Raw genomic sequence first — 24,559 nt, forward strand, 5'->3', positions numbered from 1 at the left:
GTAGGAGAATGTCCTTAGGAAATGAACGCTATTTAGTATTTAAGGATAAAGTGTTATACTATATGTAACTTACTTTCAAACGGGTTAGCCAAAAAAAAAAGTAGTACATATTAGAGATAAGGCAAATGTGGCAAAAATGCTAGCAATTAGGTTAAAGATACATGGGTATTCACTGCACTATTTCAACTTTTCTGTAGTTTTGAAAATTTTCAAAATACCAAATTGGAGGAGAAAAGAAACAATAATCATACTGCCAATCATCAGTTATTCCTAAACCCAAACACAAAACATCTTCCAGTTCGCTCTGCTGTGCTTCTAAGGGTGGGCAAGGGGCTGACTATGTTGACGACAAAAGGTTTTAAATGCCTGCTGTTTATTGGGGATTTTTGATAAATTTTTCATTAAGTAACTTCACTTGGGTTTTTCAATGTCCATTTTACATATGGGAAGATTGAAGCTCTAGGAGATTAAATTAATTTCTAGGAGATTAAGATTAATCTCTAGGAGATTAAGTAATTTACACAATCAAGGCTAGAGGTACCACAGCTGCATATATTTGCTTAAAAATACGTCAACAACAAATAACCAGTTGAAATGTTTAAGCAAACCTCTCTGAGAGTCTCAGATTCTCAGAACAAACCACTAACATCACAGCCGACTATTTTCTGCCTTGAGCTGAGGAAACTGTCTGAAACATCCTTCGATGGCTGACCTGATAGAGCAACCAGGCAAAAATTCTGAAATCGTAATTCCCAGAGATCACAAGGGGGAAGGGGGCCTCTCCACTCCCACGGGACTGAGGTTATCTGGGCAGGGGTAGCTGCATGGTTCTCTCCGGCATGGTTCATCCCAACACAGCCCGCCAGAAGGAAGCACGGCCGAGGTCAAGGAAGGCTGTCCGCCACAGCGCTGGGCCATCCTGAGGCTCCCAGTTCCAGTAAATGGATGAAAGTAATGGTCTCTGAATGGAGCGGGGAGGGCAGCAGGGACATGTTTAGGGACATTAGGGGAAAAGAGCTTCAACAAAACATGCAGAAACGGTCTCATGAAATGAAGGGTTTACACTAAAAGACTCCCCTCTCTAGCACTGGGGGAAGATGATCAGGTTAGTTTTACCACCTGAGCTTGGCCTTTCATCTCTAACTAGTGAAAGCTGGACCGGCCCTGACTGTCAATTTACAACTCTTTAATTAAGGAAAAGGCTCTCCTGTCAAATCTGTTCCTGAAATTCCCAGTCACCGATGTGTCTCTTGACTGCTAAAACCAAGTTAAAACCGCCCGAGCCAAGCTCACGTTGACTAGAAAGCTTCCAGACGTAGGGAGACAGCTGGGGCCGGCGACCAGCCACCGAGTGGGGCTGAGGGTGTGCCCCCGACTCCGTACTGCTGGGCAGGCCTGCACCACATTTCCAGGTGCAGACTTTTCCCTCGAGAGTGCAATTCTTTTTACCCTACCTCGAATTTTCACAGGTCAAAGAGAAAAGGGAGATAAGATTTCAAATGCAGAAGAAGCCAGAAGACTTCTGGAAGTCTTTGTCATCTCTACACGCGGGAGGGTCTGCTCTTTGTCAGGATCATAACACTGGACAGGAAGACATGAGAAAAGAAAGGCTTCAGACGCCCCTGCCCCTCCGCTGGAGGAGAAAAGGATGGAGGCCGCCCGAAGGTACCAGGGACTTAAATCCTAAAGCCAAATGTCTAAGTACTGATAGCAGCAGAGCCCAGGGGGAATATCTCGGCTTATGTTCTTTCCAGGTTAAAAAAATAATCATGTTCTGCACGTCCAGCCAAACTGCTGGGCATCTGTGAGGCAGAACCACCACGAGGGCTGCCGGAGGACGTGCGACATGCGCTCCGGACTCCTCTTGTGAGCGAGATTCTCAACACCCTAAAGACCAGTCTGACCCACAGGAAGGAGGGAAGAAGGCATGTGATGTTCTTTTGTCAAAATAAAAACATAGTAACCGTCTGACCAGCACACAGCTTACCCACTATTTTAAATGAAAAGGCTAAGCTTTAGAAACATGTGACTTTGGGGAATCTACAGCAGATACTCTGTGATTCCTGGGGAAACACAATGCTTCAGAAGAACAATTATCTAGCGTTAAGATTCTTGTTACACAGGCGATGAAAGGCGTCATTTTATCCTCAAGATGGTTCTCGCTCTCATGAGGGCATCACATACTGAATCAAAGTCTGCAGTCACTTGTCCTCCCACACTCGGGAAATACAGCCTCATCGTGTGAACAGGCCAAACATTTAAAAGTCACTGAAATCCTCCCATTTTCCCATACTCTAATACAAACAAAAATGAATTCATTTGCCTGTCTCAATTCAAAAAAATTTTAATCTAATTACTGAAACTTGGAAAAGGACATGCTTAATCATTTTATTTCCTCTCCGAAAAGAGCTAAAAGGAAGTCCTGTCTTCTAACAGAATATTAAATGACCAACGCCTGCCACTTCCGATTACTGCATTTTCTAAAATATTTCTGTGTTAAAATAAATGTAGTCATGGACCTCCCTGGTGGCTCAGTGGTTAAGAATCCACCTGCCAACGCAGGGGACACGGGTTCAAGCCCTGGTCCAGGAAGATCCCACATGCTGTGGAGCAACTAAGCCCATGAGCCACAACTACTGAGCCTGCGCTCTAGAACCCATGAGCCACAACTACTGAGCCCATGTGCCACAACTACTGAAGCCCAAGAGCTCTAGGGCCCAAGTGCTGCAACTACTGAGCCTGTGTGCTGCAACTACTGAAGCCCACGTGCCTAGAGCCCGTGCTCTGCAACGAGAAGCCACCGCAATGAGAAGCCCACGCACCGCAACGAAGAGTAGCCCCCGCTCGCCACAACTAGAGAAACCCCGGGTGCAGCAATGAAGACTCAACGCATCAAAAATATATAAATAAATAAATTTTTAAAAATGATAAAAAATAAATAAAGAAATGTAGTCATAAGGATGTGCCAAATGAAACTGTTAATGGATTTACAAGCATGTGAAAATATATTTTGCTTTATTCAAAGTAGCAGAAAGTGTTCATCTCAAAAAGAAAGTGTAACCTAGCTCCGTTCTTAAAGGGATAAATATATACACCCAGTGAACACGTGTGGCAGAGAGAAGAGGTTTCCTCTTGGCCCTCAATGGCCAAGATGAGATTCTTATTCTTAATAAATAAGAGAATGAAACCTGCCTACCGCTCCAGCCAGTATCAGACAACCCCGCAGCCCTGGTTCCAGTCACTTCTCCTCAGCCCTGGAACAAGACAGGTATCTACAGTCACATAGGACAGGACACGTGGAGACGTGGGGGCGGGGGGGGGGGCTCCCCAGTGGGTGAAGCCCAGCAACTCCACCAAGGGTCCAGCAGATCATCCTCAGCGTGGGGGCCTGGAACTGGACGGACTTCAGGGATATCGTGAATGTAAGTTGGCTACCCACCCAGGCCCAACAAAGGCCATCATAAGAAGAGGAACTGTTTCTTCCCTGTGTATTTTTCCAAGAAGGAAGATACCCTTCCAAGAAGTCGCCCTGCTAACTGCCCTTCACAGCTCATTGGTCAGATTTAGCTTACACAGTCAATAAAGGAAAACGGGATTACCTTACCTGGTTTACACCATTTAAGATTCACTTCCTCGTGGTGATACGGTCGCTTCACAATGGACAGATTATCTGCACAAATAGGGTTGTCAAGCAAGGAAGGGAGGGAGGATGGATTTGTGATGGGAAGCACAATGGCAGCTACAGACTCGAATTCAGGCCTACCAAAGGCCAGCCTGCATGGCGGTGGGCAACAGAGAAACAAACCAGCTGACCGACCCTTCCCCTGCCGCCCCAGAATATCTAGATCCCGTTTTATGGTTTAAAATCAAGGGTTGTTATTTAAAAGTTACATTTTATAGAAAGGGAAACTTTTTTTTAAGATTTTAAAAAGTCTATCAGCCACCCCAGCACTAAATTAACTATTGAAATAGCTAAATAGTGACTGTTTTAATGAAGCCTCATATTATCAAACTGTGGTTTTAAAGAACCTCCAGAATGTAAAATAAATGCAACCCAGATGTTCATGAAAAAAATGAAAACAAGATTGTTTTTACTTCATAGCAACCAAATAGGTCAACCCATTTCCTCCTTCAGAGAATTCTCTGAGGACCACAAAACTCTACTAGAAGAGCATGTGTTTCATATGTATCTGTCCAAAGAAAAAGGAAACTCTGCTGTCCAAGATAAACGGAGAATATTATATGTTCCCATGAAAGTGAATTAGAAAATTGCAGTAAGGCTGTGTCTACATGTTGCCAAACATCTGGATGAAAACCGAAAAAAAAAATTCACTAATTAGCTAGATATTGGGAAATACTTTTCAATCATCATTAAAATGTCTGGTTTTATAGCAAACTGCCATTTTTATTTATTAATTACAGGAATAAGTTGTTCCAAAGAAGAGTACAGTGATTAAAAATAGCCCTGCTGCAAGTTTAAGATAGGAACTTACTTTCCCCTATTTGCACAGTGCGCCTGGTGAGATCAAGTCAGCAGAAAGAGTAAATCTGCTCTATCAAAGTAAATCACAAAATAGCCTTAGCCAACTAAATTGACTCAGGTGAGTCTTTTCTAATATTTACGGAATACTGAAAGATATTTACCCAAAATAAACGCTTGCTGAGTTGTCGCAGTCACGTTATAAAACACTACGGGATCTCGTGTCTATTCTATCATGTCGACTGGGGGGCTGACATTAACTATAAAAAGTTTATGTTTGATTAACTTCAATATCAGGATGGAGAGTCATGTATTTTCTACTCTCATTTAAATGATTTACTATTTTCCCACAAATTCAAAATATTTAATATGCTTTATGCAGCTTTTAGGATACTTTGGTAAAACCTATTTTTTCATTTCATTTCACTTCAGAAGTTTCAATAATCCTCTACTACAAGTTGATAAACGTGCTTCCCGAAGGACGTGCCAATAACCTTTAAAAAATAGTTTCTCTCTTCCAAAGTTATTTACACTAAGAGTGTGACGTGCAAACAGCATTACTATTCTAACTCACCTGATGAATTACTGTCGGTCCTCTATCAGAAGGACTTACTTGAGAAATGCTTAGTTGCAAAACAAACCCACATTTCCCTCCCTAAGCTCCCCGCCACTCACCACGCCCCACGCTTTCCCTCTATTCTCACCACACAGCAAAACTTTACCCTTTCTTGGTCTCCTTTTCTGGGTTGTCTTCAGTCCTGGAATTTTTCTCCTCTCTCTCAACTCTCTCCCCTAAGTGATCTCTCACCCATTCCCATAAATTAGAAGAATTTAAATCTTCCCAATGTTTATCTCCTATCCAGACCATTCTTCTAAGCAGCAGACCACATAGCTAAGCATCTTCCTACCATCTCTACCAGGACATCTCACAAAGAAGTCCGAATTTTAAACACCAAAACTGAATTCCTAAGATTCTGTTTCCAGTAAAAGCTGACCAGCTTGTTGCAGACAACCCTTCTGCCAAGAACAACTAAAAAGGCTGAGCAAATTATAAGAAACAACTGTTTGAAGGTATCAGAGAGCTACCAATGCAGTGAGAACCTAGGAGGCCAGGATCCCAGAGAGAAGGTGCAGAGAGATGAGCCCAATCATCTGAGCCACTTTTCTCCTCGAGACATTTGCCAATTCACAGCAGAAAGTCAAAGGCCAAGAAGCTAAGCAGAGACAAGTAGTTGAGAATAGAATATGAGGTCAACAGAATCTCCAGCAGTCTGATGGCACTGGGGGGACAAAATTAGAATTCAGGGGCTGCCAAGTAGAAGAGGCCCTGGTAAACACCCCGAACTTTCAGCTGGGACCACCAAAGCGCTATACCCTGGGAGAAGGGGAAACCAGAGGGAGACCAACCCTCACAGTGTTAAAGTGATTACTTCCCCACCCTAACTGCCTGCCAGGAGCCTCTCTTGAAGAAGATAGTCTCAAACTACCTCTATAGTTTTTCATGCACATCGTCTAGAATTTAATTAAAGCTTAACAGGCAATCTGGAATCAAGATCACAGACTGAAAACCAAGGGTAAAAGACACAACAGAATATATTCACAGGATGTCCAAATATTGACGTTATCAGACACCAATAACTAATAAAGAAATTCACTGGACAAGACGAAAAATTTTAACAGAAAATTGGAATCTAACAAAAGAATCAAGAACACTGAAAAAAGCAATAACTGAAATTAAGAACTCAACAGATGGGCTTCCCTGGTGGCGCAGTGGTTGAGAGTCCGCCTGCCGATGCAGGGGACATGGGTTCGTGCCCCGGTCCGGGAAGATCCCACGTGCTGCGGAGCGGCTGGGCCCGTGAGCCATGGCCGCTGAGCCTGCGCGTCCGGAGCCTGTGCTCTGCAATGGGAGAGGCCACAACAGTGAGAGAGAGGTCCGCGTACCGAAAAAAAAAAAAAAAAGTGAGGACAAAATAATGACATCTTCAACAAAAAAACAAATGAGCCCCCCAAATGGTTTTCTCTCAAGACTCCCCTTCTCCTGAAGCAGCAGCACCCACAGTCACGCGAGCCAGAAACCTAGGAGTCATCTCTGATTCCTGCAGTTCCTTTGCCTTTAACCTCCCAGCTGTCAATACGCCCATCTGATCCTCCAAAATACATCTAGCAGAGCAATGCGAATTATAACAGTGCATCATTTCTCACCCAGGAGACAGGCGAACACTTAGAAGTCTGACAAACGCCAAGAGCTGATGACGACGCTGATAACACACCTAGTGAGAAACCAACCTGCCAGCATCTGGTTAAGCAGAGAGCACACCTATAACCCACAACTGCGATCCTAGAGATACTCAAGAGAAACTTCCACAGCTTGTAAAAGGAGAGGAGCCGTGGTATTCTTTGCAACAATGTAAAATCAACAGAACAGTCCAAGGCAGGACAAGAAAAATAAAACGTTATGGCAGTTAAAAGAAACAAACAGGGTCTCTACATAATAATACGGATAACCTCAAACACAAGCTGCAGAACATTACACAGAGTATGATGCCATTTTTTGATAATTTTTTAAACAAACCAAAAAGAGATCCATATATTGCTTACCGACACACACACATACACATTCCAGTATGAAAACTATTCCAGAGGGCCCACATCACATTCATCATGGTTGCCTTTAGGAAATACAAAAGACAGGAAGGGGAAGAGGACCAGAAGCGCTCGACAGGAGCGAGCCCCACTTTACTCAGTACTTATTGACAAGTATTCACTGAAGGCCTATTCCACACGACATCTCAGGTCTTGGAGAGACAGCAGTGGTTAAAAGCAGACGCTATTCCTTCTTTCACAGAACTTACATTCTAAGAGAGGAGAGACGAAGGATGAACAGGTGTGCAGCAGATGAGGAGTGCTAAGAGCGAAGAGGAAAAATGAGGCTGGGAAGGGGGACAGCGGGGTGCTACTTGAGACAGGCTGGTGGACGAAGGCCTCTGTGGCAGGGAGACGTGCGAGCAGAAACCCGAAGGGACCAAGCAAGCACATACGCAGATACCTAAGGGGAAATCACCGTGGGCAGAGTAAGTGCCAAGGCACGGAGTCAGGGCAGCGCTTGGCAAGTTCACGGAACCAGCGTGGTGACAAAAGTGAGGGCAACTATCAGAGACCACAGGGGACTAGAGCAGGGGCAAGGACAGCCCCAAGGCGAGAACGTTTTTTTATGTTTTTAAAGGGTTATGAAGAAGAGCGTGTGAGAGCCCAAGTGTGGCCCACACAGCTGAGAACGTCTGCTGTCGGGCCTTCTTACAGGAAAAGTGTGTAGGCCCCTGGCCTAGAGCACAGGGACCCGACACTGCAGGCAGCAGGGGACTCTGAGTGCGCCAAGGACGGTGCCGACTTGGAGAGGAGTGACACGACCTCTGCTTTAGAGAGACAGCTCTGGCTGCTGTGTGGACAAGGGCGGTGGCAAGGAGAACGCTGGACGGCTAAGGCAAAGGAAGTGGAAGACCGCACCAGAATCTGGGCCTGAGCAATGGGAAGAACGCTGCTGCCAGGTGCTAGGATGGAGACACTTACCTGAGATGCTTTAATTCGTTTTTGTAAAGACCTTAAACGATGGGACAGAACATTAACAGCTACATGGATTCTGAGTAATGGGAACGTGTTTGTTTCACTGCTTTCTGTACTTTTCCGTGAGTTTTTATATAGGTTTGTCCTACACCGATCTTTCCCTTCACTTTTGCCACCCCCCGCAATCCACCTCGCCCCTGTGACTCCCACCCGAACCCCTCCTCACTGGCGCCTATCCCCAAGTCCTCTCTGCCCCTCCTCCACTCTGCTCCCCACTCGGCAGCCGAGGACACTCTCCTTACAGGGCAGGGTGTCCAGTGCTTGAGAACATGGCCTCTGAAGCCAGGACGCCTGGGTTCAAAGCTCGGCTCCACCACTTACTAGCTGTAAGCTACTTGGCTTCCCTGTGCCTCAGCTGTCCACTGTCACCCGTAAATGGTGCTCATGTTAAGTACCTAACAGGGTTATTGCGAAAAGTAAATAGATCCATAAAGCAGGCGGGGCAGAACTGGACACAGAGACCATTGTGTAAACATTAGCTACAATTACTTACACATAAATCAAATGTCATCCCGCAGTTTAAAACCCTTCATTGGCTTCACACACTTAATAAAATGTAAATTCCTTACCTACTCAAACTGCCTGAAGCGTCCCAGTTCACTGCTGGCTCAGACCACACACGGCAGCTTTCAGCCCTCTGGAGGCACTCTGCTTCCCCAAGCCCCGGGCCCAGCCTCTGCCTGGTCCTCGACCCCTTTAGGTCACACCTGAAAGAGTCTTCCCTCCAAGAGGCCTCCCCTGGCTACGGGCCCTACCTACCCCTCCCACCACAGGCCCCCAACTCTCCCCTCAACCCCTTGTTGATTTCCTTTCACACATCAGCATAATTTGCAAAGACTTTATACATCTGTTTACATTTTTCTTCAGTCTCCCGTCTAAACAAAAGCTCCAGGAACGCAGGAAATTCATCTGCTTTATTCACTGTATTCACCCTTCCGCCAAGCACAGGACCTGGCATTTGGTCGGGATGCTATCAATATTTGTTGAATAAATAAATGTTCCAGAAAACAATACACTCTAAGCATACCCTAAAAGCACCTATCATGTCACTTTTTAAACATTCAAAAGAAAGCAGTTAATTTCCTATGCAGACTGAAAAAATAAGTTATTTATTTTATAACTTTCTACAGGTTACATTGATTTTTTTAATATACAAAAACTCCAAAAATATCGAATCACTTTGTTGTACACCTAAAACATAACATTGTAAATCAACTATAATTCAATTTTTAAAACTCTCTCAAAAAGGGTGTTTTCATACTATTTTTCTGTGAAACTGGTTTCCAGTTTGGCAAACAGTGGAGATGGACAAGCTTTTCTGAATTGCAAAATATAAAAAGGCATAGAGCGAAGTTTCCCGGGCACTGACGTTCCCCATCTGCTTGGTTCCCATCACCCTCCCCAACAGGTAACCATTGTTATTAGTTCCTTGCTTAGCCTTCCAGAGAATTTTCATGCATATGTAACCACTTCCTTTTTTTTCTTTTTAACAGAAATGGTAACAAACAGTGCACATTTGCCTACACTTTGCTTCTGTAACTTAGTAAAATACTTTGGAAACCTCTGCCTATGGGTTCATAAGGAGCCTCCTCATTCCTTTCTACAGCCTCACGACTTCAATCGCCATGCGGGTACATAACGTGAAGTGAACACTCGGGTTATTCTCCATCTTTTACTATTACAAACAAGGCAGTGAATACTCTTGTACCTACGGTATCTCAGGCATGTAAAAATATACCTACACGTTAAATTCCTAGAACTGGTATTGCGTCAAAGGATGTACATGCCTGTAATTTTAAAAGCTGCTGCCCAGGGCACCTGTATCTATCGGGGTCCAACCAGAGAAACAGAAGGCCCTCAAGGAGTTGAAGCAGAGGGAATTTAAAACAAGGAATTGGTTACACATACAATAGAAAAGCTGAGAATCATACAGGAAATGGTAAGACAATGCAGCGATTAGCAAGAAGAACAAGCTGCTACCACCTCTAAACTGGAGGGTCACAGGCAGGAGGTCCTTCCAAAGCTCGGGGGCTCGGTCAACAGGCAGGAGCTGGAGCCAAAAGGAGACCGACCGCCAGACACAAGGCTGAAGGCAGAATGCGAGCAAAGACGATAACCTGGCCTCTCCCTTCCTCCTGCCATCCAATCACCCACCAGCGGCTCCCACTGGCCACACCTAGCCCCGAGCCAGCCGACCCAGGCTCTGGGAAATGTCCCTCTGCAGGCGAAGGGCAAGCAATGGATCCAAGCCAGCCAAGCACAGGCTGGCGCAGCCTCCTTACGAGTGGTAACTAATTTACACTCCCATCGCCCACAGATGGTTTCAAATGTAGGGGTTATCGCTTGCCTGACAGGCAAAATCTGGGATCTCAGCCTGGCCTTAATTTATATTAACTTTTATTGGGTGAGGTGGAGCAGCTTTTCACGTGAAGCACAGGCTTAGGTCTCAGCTATGCTGATGGGGTAAGGGGGGGCGGGGTGCAGGAGGGAGGGGAAATCAGTAAAGTTATTCACCTCATCTGCCACAGAGGGTCCGTTCAGGAAGTTCAATCACACAGACTCCCAAACTGAGCATTAGGATGGTGGCAATGAACCGAACTAGCCAGTCACCTTCCAAGTAGAGACATATCTCAAGAACTGTTCTAGAAAAACTGAAAGGCAACAAGGCCCCAAAGGAATGAAAGATACCTTAACTACACTCAGCACACATTATAAATAAGTGTGTTCTTGTAATCTAGTGCCCCCCATGTGTTCCTCCTTAGAACTGCCTTCCAGCTATTCCTACCACCACCCTCTCTCCTTATCCTACAGTTAAAGAACAAACAGTAATACCCTGGACAAACACTTAAAAGTATCAAAACAGCAAGCAGGAATCATTTTTTGAAGTCTTCTAACCGGACCAACACATTAGCAAAAAGATATTTTAATTCTTTTGCCCCTGGCATAACTATGTTTGAATAGATTATTTACCCTCTCTGGTAAACAAGCTGAAACTGACTTCCCCATATACAGTTCAAAGTTCTGTACTACACTCTAAAAATATACCCAAAAAAGTTATGTTTTGCAAATGACTGGCAAGCAAAACTATTCTTTCGAAGGGCTGAACTTTATTTTTAAAACCATGAATTTTAAAGCAAAGCATTTTTAGAAATCTAAATGGTGATAAAAACTAATGAACCATAAAGAAGTATGTTAACTTCAAAACTTCCATCAATCAAAAGTTAAATATAAGCACACCGAATTTATATGACAAGCACTATGACTCTTCTTTCAAAACTCTTAAGATTTCCATCTATTCAAAAACACACTTGCTCTAAGAATGCCAAACATTTTAAAGTGTCTTCCATGAGGCAAGGAAGAAAGAATTTAATAAACCATATCAATAAAGCTTAATAAGGCAGGGACATTTTAGTAAATAATCAATAAATATCTGTTCATTGTTGACCGTTCCAGTGAAGTGAATTAAATGATATTTTAAAAACAATCATATCCTTTTTCCCACTGCAGGGTAATTTTTTTTTTGAAGAGATGATTTTATATAATTTCAAACATTCAGAAAAGTTCCAAGAATTGTACAACAAATACCAATATACCCTTGACCCAGATACACCAAGTATTTACGTTTTGCCCTATATGTTTATCCTTCTGTCTCTATTTTTTTCATGTGTGTGAACTTTTTTTTCTGAACCACTTGAGAGTAAGCTGAGGCACTATACTTCCTTATACCTTAATAATTCAGTGTGTATTTCCTAAGAAAAGGAATATTTTCTCTATTTTTATTATCAAAACCCAGAAATTTAATACTGATACAGTACCATTATCTGATCTATTGCCTATTCAAATTTTATCAATTGTCTTACTAGGGTAAATTTTTTAAGTTTTTTTTTTCCAAATTTGAAAGTAATATACATCATTCCAGAAACTTGGAAAATATAAAAACCAAGAAAATAAAACATCCATAATATCAGCAGTTTTTACATTGTTTAGACCATAATATATAAAACTGCTTATTTTTAATGGTTGGAAAATATTTCCTCCAGTAAACTCCCCATAATTTACCTCACCAGTCTCCTATTAGGCACTGTCGTTTCCAATTTTCTATTATAAATAACGTTAATGCACAGCTCCTGTGCGTGATTTTTTTTTTTTTAAATCTCAGGATTGTATTCCCAGATGAGCTATATTAGCCCAAAGAAAGTCTTGATACTTTGGAGATGTAATACTGTCCTTCGCTATAATATTCAAGATCTATACTGGCTTCCTTTTTTCATCTTTATACCTGCTTTTACCTTCAAGTTTTCTACATTCCTTAACGGACAGAGTCCAAAACTCCTTCAAATGAAATCGCCAAGCCAGCCAGCTGCCTGGACTCGAATGTCAAACGTTTAAATATTACAGTTGTTTGTCTTTGTTTTCTAAAAAGGAGACACTTGTCTGCCGGTGCTATTACCCCGATTTTGACAGGCAGGAAGCACCGCGTCCACGGAGAATCCATCACTTACATTCTTCAGACAGCAGCCTGGCTGGAGGAGGGTGTGCACCTGCGCTCCTCCTTTCCACAGAACTTTCCGTCAAAACAACACACCCACTCAGTGCCACAGTGCTACCCCCAGCTTCAACTATGAAAACTGAACTCGACAAACGCCAGGATTCGGGCGAACTTACCCCCATCCCAGCCCCACCGCTTCTTGGGGCGCAAACATTTCCCCCGGAGCAGCACTTAAATGCTAGAAGGTACCTTGATTAACCACTTCATCCTGAAGCTTTCAACACTGCTGATTCTTACAGGCAGCTGCTCCGCAGCCTGTAATTAAGATTTTTTTTTTCCAAAATGCTCCCTTATTACAAGGGATTCTGATGATTCCGTCTGTCAGCATAAAGGAGATCTTTAGCAAAAACAGAGAGAGATCCTTAACTTTGGGTGTTCCTGTAAAACAGGGGTATTAACCCTTTGCTTCCCAAGCCAATGACCCCACTCCATCCACAGACACTACAGAGACACGTTATTCGCTTTTAAAGGCGTAATTCGCATCATGACACAACGGTAATCTGTATTCCACTAAATAATTTACAACAAACGCGAATCTTCTAGCAAGAGGTGACCGAGCGTCAGAGGGACAGCTTGGTTTTCTGGTCTCACCTCCGGGCGGGCTGCAGCTCCTGACTCCGACCCCTCGGCTCCTCTGACTTTTTTTAAATTTATTTTTGGCTCACTCCGTAACGTTCCCCTATTTCATAAAATGCGTGCGCTCTAGCTGCCCCCTCCTCATTTAACGATCCCACTGACCACTTCTGACCTAAAGCCAAGAAAACTGTCACGACGTTCAACCCTCTCCCCGCAGCCGCCCTTCTTGGACCCAGAGGATCCGCAATTCAAAACTTTGCCATCCCGGTTTCCCGTGGACTCCCCGCTTCCCACCACCTGAGAGAAGACGCGGGGAGGGTCGTCACCGACGGTTGGGCTCCGGAGGGCGTGAGAGCAGAGAAGGTCGCCCCCAAGGTCCCCCGCCTGCGGAGAGCGACCCCCGAACCCCGACCCGAGCCTCCGGGAGGCCCCGGCCGGCGGGCAGCCCCAGCCTCGTCCCAGACCCTCGCCCGGGCTCCGCGACGACCCCGCCTCGGGGCCCCCGGACCCCCGCCTCGGGCCCCGGGCCCGGCGCGCGCCGCGGGCCTCGGCGGTCGGCAGCCGGCACTGGCGCTGCCCAGACCCGGTCTTCTCAGGCGGACCTGCACCACCAACCCCCGACCCGGGACCGGCAGTCCCCGCTCCGGTCCGGCGCGTCCGCGACCCCCGCCCCAGGCCGCCAGCCGCGCCGGCCACACCTCCGACACTCACCGCCGCCGCCCTCGCCGCCGCCGCCGCCGCCGCCGCCGCCGTCTTCGTCCATCTTGAAGCCGCTCCCGCAGCCGGCGAGCCCGGGGCCAGCGGGCGAGGGGCCGCGGGTGCGGAGCGCGCCGGCGGCCGTGCAGCTCCAGCAGCGCGCGGACCCGGTCGCAGCCCGGGCCTCCTCCCGCGGGGCGGGGCGCTCGCCGCTCGGCGCCGCCGTCACGTGGCGCGCAGGCCCCGCCCCCGGCTGCGATGGGCGTGGCCCGAGGCCGCGCGGCCCCGCCTGCGGGAACCCGCCCGGACCCCTCGTGAACGCGCTCGGCCCCGCCCGGAGCCCCGCGAGGGTGAGAGGGGACCCTCCGGGGGCGAAGCGGGCGTGCACACCCGGCCCCGCCCCGCCTTCGAGCAGCCTTGGGACGGACGTGGGGTCCGGGGCAGGCGAATGCCGAGTCTACAAAACACGGCGGCGGGAGGTCCTCCTCGCATGTGCACCCGGGGAAAAAAGACCAAGAAACGTATTTAAAAAGTCAAGCCTTCGCCCTTCGGCCCGAGAAATTTTACAGTAATTCCAGCCTTCCCGCTTTCTGGTGTAGAATGGAGGCTCTCCTTTCCTGGAGATGAGTGCACTTCAACAAAGTGTAAAGCTTGTAAATAAACGTTATCATGAGGTTGGAACCGAATCCCCAGCCGGCACACCTGGGGCTCACCCTCAGAGGGCTTTGTAGGGTCGGCCCGTCTGGCCCCAGTCGCTCCTGCGCTTTCTCTCCCGTCTCTCTTGGAAAGCTGCCAGCTGCCCTGGATTTATGATGCAGAAGGAGCTCTGAATTCAATTTCCCGTGGGCACAGCCGGGGTCCTCAGCACAGGCCCCCTGGGCAGAAGGCCTCAGCCAGCCCCTGCCCCGTATCTTCCCCGATCTCCTTTTCCACTCCACATCTTGCTTCCAGTAACTCCTCCTGAACCATTGAATGGGGCCCCTCCCAAGCTTTTCTGTTCAATTTGCTGGAACTAAATTGCATTAAAGAAAAGGAAACATTGTAATGGAGGAGATAATTCATCTCTAATATAATTTTCCAGCAAGTGTTTTATATTTACAAATGGCCCATTGAGTTTAAGGAACTTTCTGCTGTCATTTATCAAAATGGACATTTTTCACTTTTTTGTTCAAGGTTGTGGGATGATTCCAAACAGTGCAATCTCCTAATAATCTCAAAAATTAAACACCCAGCATTCTGGCGCTGCTCAAGCCTCCCGGCACACTTCTGGGTGAGATAAGACCTGTGGCAGCTTATGTGACAAATATACAACAGAAAAGGGGTCTAGGCATCAGGAGATGTAGGTTTGCATCCCAGCCCACAGACTTGGCTTCCTGGTCTTGTTCCTGTTGGCTTGGTTATCTTGGAGATAACAGCGTAGTTACTGAGAAAAATGACAGCATACTTTGAACTTGATAATGTGACATGTGGAGCTTTGAACTCAGTGATACTATCAATTTTAAGTGCTTTTAAATGTCAACTCCTAATTCTTTAGGTTTCTTAGAGTGAGATCCATAGATGCTTCTCTCAAAGTTTGAGTCTGAAAATTGCTTCTCTGATCTCCACCCAAGCTCATTTCCATCAGAATCAGCCATAGCCCAGTTATTTGTAAGCAGGGTATTATATTATCCCCACAGCTTAGCCAGGGCCTCCATTTCGACAAAGCCTGCAGAAAGTGTTGGGAGAATAAAGGCTCAGATTATAAGCCTTTATTTCTGCACTTGAATGGCGTAATTGGAAGACTTAAAAACCTTCAGTATGCGAAGGAATTAATATCTAATAGAAAAATTAGATTTTGGGGAAAAGAGCTGCTTTCCAGTACCTCTTAAATGCCACCAAGATAGCAGGTATCTAATCTGCTCACGTGCAGGTTGGCCCTACATAGGAACATTAAGTATCCTAATTATCCACTAAGATAGGCACTCACTTTATGCCCATCTGTGTTACTCGGATGTTGAAAGCTTTATAAGTGAATCTGTAAGGAAAACAATTCATGCAGCAGACACCACTCCAAGTGTTAAACCCAAAACCTTGTTGCAATCATTCCATCAGACAATACATATTTAGGGACCTGCTGTGTTTCAAGCACTGTCCCAGGTGCTGGGAATACGATGATGAAAAAGATAGATTCAGTTCCTGTCCTCAAGGGACATATGGCCTAGAAGGAATACAGCCATTAAGCATATAATTACTCAAATAATTATTTAATTGAAAATTTGATGTCCTATCCTATTTATAGACTTTCTCACAGTGTTTGCTGTTTCCTGTCTATTGGCTTTGCAGCCTTGAAACTCCTTCAGACCAAAACTGTAGTCTGTATGTATTTTGTCTCTGTGATCCACTGCAGGGCCTGGCCATATCAAAGAAATGTAGAAAGCAACAGTTTTTGCTTGAACTGGACGTATTTGGTATTGCTGCTGGAACAGGGCAAGCAAAAGTGAGAGACATCTTGAAAACATGTTAAAAGCCATTTATCAGCCCTTTGACCACCGCAGAAATAGTTTAAGAAATCAAGAATGGGCACACATTCTGGAATGGTCAGAGGACTTCTCCTTTGTATATTCATCTCCATCCTCCAAGTGGAAGTCTATGAAATTGGACAGAAGTGTCCTCGCCCAGCACTAAAGTCACAATTGCCAAAACCCTGCCAAGGCCAGTTTCTTTGCACTCAGTCAGAAAGACGCTGCCCACGCGGCCTACACAGAGCAGTTCCCGTCTCCTCTGATACTGATCAAGAAATGCAGAGACAGCAGTGACTGTCAGCAGATGGAAACCTCAACTAATCCGTTACATCTGCTCAGGAGTCTCTGGTCCAGTCTGGGAAAGGCACACACAGCGTCCAGCTCGCTGCTGGCTCACGGTCATGAAAGGAAAGCAACGCTTTCTGAAATCTAATTTCATCTAGGAAAGAAAACGTCTCATTGGAATCGAGATGATCTTGTGCAGACTAGCATTCTCCGTTCTGCCCAGGCAAACAACGGGGGTCCAAGTGTCAAGTCACATCCTCATTAAATTTTCAAAAGCCCAGACATCATGTCCTTCACAGCGTCCATCTCCCTTTCCAATCGTTCAGTGCAGTCTACCTTGGTCTTATTCTCTCCCCCCTGGAATCTACACAATTGACAACAGTTCTCTGGCCTCAGATTACCAAGGGCAGCTTAACTCCTTTTAGATTGATTAGTCACTTGCATTTTTTCAAGAACAAAGGCGGTCAAATTTCTCAGTAGTGGTAAACTTGGGAAAAAAATAACTTGGCCACCATTTCAAGCTATTACTTTGGAAGAAAGGCGTTCCACATACCCACTCAAGGCAGCGTGGATCTGAAGTTATCAAATGCAAAGTGTCTTCTGTAGTAATAAAAAGCTGTGTTATTTTTATCTCGTTCTTCATTTTTATAGGACGTCCCTGACCTACTAAAAACAAAAACAAACAAAAAAAATTTTTAATTTAAAAAGGTCCCCTTCAGATGTTGGTCAGAGTCTGCTGTGTGCAGCTTAAAGTCATCAGGAAAATCCATCCCGGGGAGCAGAGTGGACTATCGGACAGGGGATTAAAAAGGAAAAAAATGTGAAAATGACACACATTAGTACATGGAACATCTGTCTGTAATCACTGTCCTCTGAATAGAAACTGTGCTCTTAGCCAGCAATCAAGTGACAGAACAACACCCCTCCCAGACCCAGAGAGCCAAACTGTGCCCAAGCAAAGGTGAGTCTGCAATTTGACTTGGAGGATGGCGAAAGCCAGCCACGAATTCCAGTCATTCACTGACTTTGCCAAAAGGCCACATAATGCCCAGTAAGGTCACTAGGTTCCCAGCCACGATGCATCAGAGCACACCACCTCTGCTAACTGGATACTGCAAGCTCTAAAGTCATACAGCCCAGGTACTTTGAGTTCTTGGCTGTGTGACCTTGGGCAAATTGCTTCATCTCTCTGTGCCCTAGTTTCTGCAGCTGAAATGGAACCAACAACGACTCTGCCCCATATGGGTACTCTGAGAACTAGAACTAGATGCTATCATACACCAACAGTGTATGGCACACAGTAAGTGCTCAATCAATGCTCATCATTGTTATGCACAGAGGCAGAAAGCTTCTCCACTCCCTCTTTCACAAGCCAGACAGGATGCATGAGACACGACAGGGAGGCAAAGCTGAATCTTAGTAAGGGCTCCCCGCCTTCACGGCCACCTTCTAACTGCTGTGTTTTCCTCCAAGTCTGTCTTCTGGAACATACCTTGCCACACTCCACGCCCTCTGCTTGTGAATTGTCCCACACTTCATACCTCATTAGTCCTCTAAAGAACTAGGTTCTTAGGGCCACGGTCACATGCATGCAGCTCCACAGGGGAACCTGGGGACTCTGTGCCCCTCCCTTGATGTTACTTTATTCATTCGAAACCTGCTTCTTAGCTCCCCCACCACGCAGGCCCTGGGGATTCAACAAGAGCCAGCAGTCAATGACGTTTAATGAGGCCCCATCAGACCTCAGCATCCAGACGGACAATAACAGCCCCAGAAACCTTCGCCACACACCCCCTTGCAGCTGCCAAGGTTCCTTTTCTTAGGCAAAATAGAGAGACGGGAAGGGTCGGGCATGCACACCCCACTCAAATACTTCTCCCTCAATAATAGATTAATCATACTAGTTTAATTTGTACAGATCTTCTGTTTGGTCAATACATTTTTAGCATTTAATAAATGTATTAAAATTCATCACTGAGGTTTCAAATATATAAACACACTATTAAGGACCCCTATTCACTGGAATAGAAACAATGCAAGTGATTGCTTGTCTTTCCATCATGTTGCCCAATGACACAATATTAAATCTCTCTTTCCCCTCCTTTAACAACATACAGGGCAGATTCTGACCATCCTGATCACTTTTGTTGTTAAAAATAATGTAGCTTAGACAGACTTCTCATTCCAGAAATATGGAGCTGACGTACTTTTTCCTATTCCTCCCGCTAAGTACAACTAAAATCCATGAACATTACTCAAGAAGACTTGGAAAGATGAGGGCAGAAGGACTAGGGACATCAGGAACCAAGGAACAACATGGTGGTGAATTCCCTGAGTTTTCTTTTTGCCTCAGAGATCCCAGACTTGATGCTGGAGAAGCCAGAAACCCAGACACACCAACTGGTGCAAAGAAGGAAAAACTATAACAAAAGCCTCCTCTCTCCAGTCGAAGGATCAGGAAAGGTACAGCCTAACAAGACAGAAAACTTTTGGATAATAAGCTTCTACTCCACTGCAGCCAGCCCCACTCCCACCAAAATCAGCAAAAGCCTGAGAGAGGAGCCTAGCTCTCCACTCTCTTCAAGCTGAAAGGAGGTATCCCAAACCAATGGCCCCTCTCCAAGGTTGGTACTGGAGAAAGTCAAGTAGGGGACCCAGACTTTCACTCCAGCCAGGCAGTAATGAGGCCCCCTCTCCCTCTCCACTGGGGTGGTGTCAGAGAAGGTCTGGGGAGCATCAGGACTTTGACCACCCTCAGCAGTGACAAGGCCCCCTGTCGCCCATGGTACCAGTGGAGGCCATGGGTAGCAGTGATAAAGTACCCCAGCCTCTCCCAGCTAAGGCAGTATCAGCAGGGGCCTGGAGGAGCCTGAACTTCCATCTCCACTCAGCAGTAACAAGGTACCCTTTCCCCCAGTGCAGGATGTTCACAGAGGCCAAGTGGAGAACCTGGACTTCCACCCCCTACCTGGTAGTAATGAGGAGGAATTCCCCCCCTTACTTTGCTGGAGGTGTCAGTGGAGGCAGACATAATAAAAATATTTATCGAAGGCCCAAAGTCTTATAACAATACCAAAAAGTCCAGGAGACAACTGAAAATTACTCACCGCACCAAGAACCAGGAAAATCCAGGTTGAATGAGAAAAGACAATTGATAGATTCTGATACCAAGAAGGCAGGGATGTCAGAATAATATGAATAAGATTTTGAAGCAGCTGTTAGAAAAATTTTCAACAAGCAATGATGTACACACTTGAAACAAACAAAAACATATAAAGTCTCAGCAAAGAAACAGAAGATCTCGAGACTTCCCTGGTGGTCCAGTGGTAAAGAATCCGCCTTACAATGCAGGGGATGCAGGTTCGATCCCTGGTCAGGGAACTAGGGTCCCACATGCTGCAGAGCAGCTAAGCCCGCATGCCACAACTACTGAGCTCACACACCCCAGAGCCTGCGCACCGCAACTAGAGAAGAGAAAACCTGCACACCACAACTAGAGAGAAGTCCGCACACCACAATGAAGAGCCTGTGAGCCGCAACGAAAGATCCCATGTGCCGCAACTAAGACCCGACCCAGCCAAAAATAAGTAAAATAAATAAATAAGTAATTTAAAAAGAAATAGAAAATCTCAACAAAGAAATAGAAGAGGGACTTCCCTGGTGGCACAGTGGTTAAGAATCTGCCTTCCAATGCAGGGGACACGGGTTTGAGCCCTGGTCCAGGAAGATCGCACATGCCGCAGAGCAACTAAGCCCATGTGCCACAACTACTGAAGCCCGTGCGCCTAGAGCCCATGCTCTGCAACAAGAGAAGCCACCACAATGAGAAGTCTGCACACCGCAACGAAGAGTAGACCCCGCTCACCACAACTAGAGAAAGCCTGCATGCAGCAATGAAGACCCGATGCAGCCAAAAATAAATAAATTTATTAAAAAAAAAGAAATGGAAGAAACAAAGAAGAACCAAATGGAAATTTTAGAACTGAAAAAAATAACCAACCCTCCCCCCAAAAAAATCAATTATGGGCTTACAGCAGAATGGAAGAGATGAAGGAAACAATCAATGAACTTGAAGAAAGAGCAACAGAAATTATCAAATCTGAACAACAGAGAAATATAGGCTGTAAAAGAATGAACAGAGCCACAGGCAACTGTGGGACTATAACAAAAGAACTAACACTCTTGTCATCAGAGTTCTGCAGAAAGAGAGGATAAAGAGGGTGGAGTAGAAAAAGTATGTGAAAAAATAATGGCTGGAAACTTCCCTAATTTGGCAAATATCCTAAACCTACAGATTCAAGAAGCTGAGAAAATGCCGAAGAGGATGAATCCAAAAAAGTCCATGCCAAGATACATCATAGGAAAACACTGAAAATAAAGAAATGGAAAAAAATCTTGAAAGCCATGAGAGAGAAACACCTTACGTTCTATATTTTTAACACAATAAAATTAATTATTTAATTAATTTTAAAAAGCTGGGGAAAAAAGTACAAAGTGAAAGAGAAAAAAAAAAAGCTGGTACTTTGAAAAGATAGGTAAAATTGACAAACTTCTAGCAAGACTGAAAAAGAAAAATGAGAGGGAAAACACGCATTACCAATATCAGGAATGAAACAGTGCCTGCAGAGATTAAAAGGACAATAAAGGCATACTATGAAACCTATACACTCATAGATATATGACAACTTAGATGAAATGGGCCAATTTCTCAAAAAGCAAAAACTGTCACCACTCACCCCAAATGAAATAGGTAATTTAAAGAACCCGTAACAATTAAGGAAATTGGAATCGTAATTTTAAAAATTCCAAAAAAGAAATCTTCAGGCCCAGATAGTATTACTGGAGAAGCCTACCAAATGTTTACATGAACATCAGTTCTACACAATTTCTTCCAGAAAAGATAAACAAAGGAAACACTTCCCAATTCATTTTATAAAGCCAGTATTACCCTGTTAACAAAACCAGACAAAGACAGTACAAACAAGGAAAATTACAATGTCCTTCATGAATATAGATACAAAAATCCTTAACAAAATATTAACCAAAAAATGTAGTAACGTATAAAAAGAATTACACACCAGGATTGAGTGGGATCTATTCCAGGGTGCAAGCCTGGTTCAACAATCATATATCAACTGATGTAATCTACCATGATCATAGGCTAAGAAAAATTACATGATCATATAAACGGATGTGGAAAAAGCATTTCACAAAATTCAGTACCGTTCACGATTTAAAACTCTTTGACGCTAGGCATAAAGGGGGACTTCCTTAATTTGGTAAAGAAAAAAAAAACTATCTACAGGACTTCCCTGGTGGTCCAGTGGTTAAGACCACGCTTCCCCTGTTGGAGGGGGGGCGTGAGCTCGATCCTTGGTCGGGGAACTAAGATCCCGCAGGCCATGCGGTGCAGCCAAAAAAAAAAAACTACCAAAACCCTATAGCTAGGACTACCCTGGTGGCGCAGTGGTTAAGAATCCACCTGCCAATGCAGGGGACATGGGTTCGAGCCCTGGTCCAGGAAGATCCCACATGCTGCGGAGCAACCAAGCCCGTGCACCACAACTACTGAGCCTGAGCTCTAGAGCCCATGAGCCACAACTACTGAGCCCGTGTGCCACAACTACTGAAGCCTGTGCACCTAGATCCCATGCTCTGCAACAAGAGAAGCCACCGCAATGAGAAGCCTGCACACCACAACTAGAGAAAGCCCACACACAGCAACGAAGACCCAACAAATTTAAAATTAATTAATTAAAAAAAAAAAAACCTATAGCTAACATCACACTTAATTTTGAAAGACTGATGGATGTACCCTTAAGATTGGAAACAAAGCTGGGATTTCACTCTCAAAGCTATGGAAGTTTAACCTAAACACACACACACACACACACACACACACACACACACAAAATGCAGTCGCTCTTAAAAGAGAAGGAGGGGAACATAGGCAGTCTGGCTTGGAATCTGTGTATTAGGTTTGTGTGTTTGGGATTTTTGGATCATTGCTGCCATTTGAAGTTTTTGTTTGTGTACCAAGTTGAATAGTGTCACCCACCCCAAAATTCATATCCACCCAGAATGTCAGAATATGACCCTATTTGGAAGTTGGGTCTTTGCAGATATAATCAGTTAAGATGAAGCCATACTGGATTAGGGTAGGCCATAAATCCAGGGCCTCCTGTCTTTATAAGAAGAGAGCACGCACACAGGGGAGATGGCCGTGTGACAGAGGCCAAGATTGGAGGGAAGCAACTCCCATCTAAGCAAAGCCAAGTACTGCTGAGGACCCAAAGAGAGGCACAGGTCGGCCCTACTGACACCCTGATTTCAGACTTCTGGCCTCCAAGACTGGAAGAGAATACATTTCTGTTGCTTTTAAGCCACCCAGTTGGTGGTCACTTGTCACTGTTGCGCTAGGAAACAAACACAGTCCGATTCTGCCTTTCCCACGATCTAGAATAAGTGGCATCTTGCTAAGAATGCCTGGGGGGTGGAGGGATGGGGGGGGCTCCTCGGGCAATCCGTGTGGCTTCCTCACAAGGAGAATGAACCCCAGATCCTATTCGGGAACTGAAGAAGTGTCTTCTACACAGGAAAAAGAGGGACACAGCCTCAAGCACGCAGCATTTTTCTGTGTGTGAAAGAAGAGCAGGAAAACCCGCAAACAAAAATCACATTCTTGTAGAGCCACGTGAATGCACCGCCCGGGGCGCGTTCGCCTGGCGCCTGCTCGCTCAGCAGAAGGCCGCGGGTCAGCTGGCTGGGAGCTTAGTCACGGCCTTTCAAACCCTCCTCCGTAGCTTCCAAGTTCAAAGGAGAAAAGAAACAAGGCTTTGTGGACCATCTCAGTGAGACACCCTGCCGGTACATGTGAGTCAGGGCGAGGCAGTATCCTAATTTCTTCAAAGGTTTTCAGGTTCTCTTGGCTCCTCCTGAGTGGAGTGGTTTTCAAGTTGCTCCTGAGTCTCGCCCTCATTCTTTACCTTTCTGCCTCTATTAATGCCCCTGGACTCAGGATCAGAGCAGGCAACCAGGGGGTGTGGCTTTTCCTGGCACCTCCACCCACAACAGCAACATCATCCTCTCCACCATCACCAGCATCATCACCATCTCCATCGTGGAATATGTATAATATTATAGGAGCGACTTCTGAGCGCCTGCTGTGTGCCGACCTCCATACGAAGTCCCCTCCCAGCTGCCCTCCAGGTAGGCATTGTTCAGCCCCCGGAGAGGCAAGGAAGCTGAGTCTCAGTAACACAAATTAAAATTGTGTAAATAAATAGTGTGCCTGACACCACCCAAGTAGTAAGTGGAGGCCCCGCCAGTCAGCCTGCCTCCACTGCCCCTGTTCTTTCAAGACACCATCCAGCCTCTGAAAGACAGAAAAAGGAAAACATTCCAGCCACTCCTGGAATACCACACATCCAGGGAACCCCCAGCCTGCTGCCTGGACACGACCGATGTCCTCACCTGTCCCCCCACCTTTCTTTTCCCATCTTCTGTCACATCTTTGTTAAGCCCCTACCACGTGGCGTGGACACCAATCAGGGGGCCTGGCTTCACATGTACGACTGAATTTTCAAGTGACTGGTCAGAGGGTTTGGGTTGGGGTATAAGTGCTCAGTGGGTCCGGGGGCTCCCTTTGGGGTGAGTCAAATGCTTCGGAACTAGATGGAGGTGGTGGTGGCACGACATTGTGCATGTACTACGTGCCACTGAATTGTGCATTTTAAAATGGTTGATTTTGGGGGACTTACCTGGCAGTCCAGGGGTTAAGACTCCAAGCTCCTAATGCAAGGGACCCGGGTTCAATCCCTGGTCAGGGAACTAAGATCCCGCATGCTA

At 45.6% G+C, this 24,559-nt stretch overlaps 1 protein-coding gene across 2 annotated transcripts in view; it reads right to left on the reverse strand.

Moving 5' to 3' along the window:
• The window catches only part of CYTH3 (cytohesin 3), a 90,748-nt gene extending 76,367 nt beyond the window's left edge, over window positions 1–14,381 (reverse strand). The window contains exon 1 of one of the 2 annotated variants that reach the window (XM_049699476.1): window positions 13,941–14,381. In XM_049699476.1, the coding sequence (XP_049555433.1) occupies window positions 13,941–13,992 (52 nt within the window). In that variant the 5' untranslated portion in view covers window positions 13,993–14,381. The remainder of the gene's footprint in view (window positions 1–13,940) is intronic. The other variant, XM_033426855.2, reaches the window with a different exon arrangement.
• Between the last annotated feature and the right edge of the window lie 10,178 nt (window positions 14,382–24,559).

Source organism: Orcinus orca, chromosome 16 (assembly GCF_937001465.1).
Source record: "Orcinus orca chromosome 16, mOrcOrc1.1, whole genome shotgun sequence".
NCBI lineage: Eukaryota > Metazoa > Chordata > Mammalia > Artiodactyla > Delphinidae > Orcinus > Orcinus orca.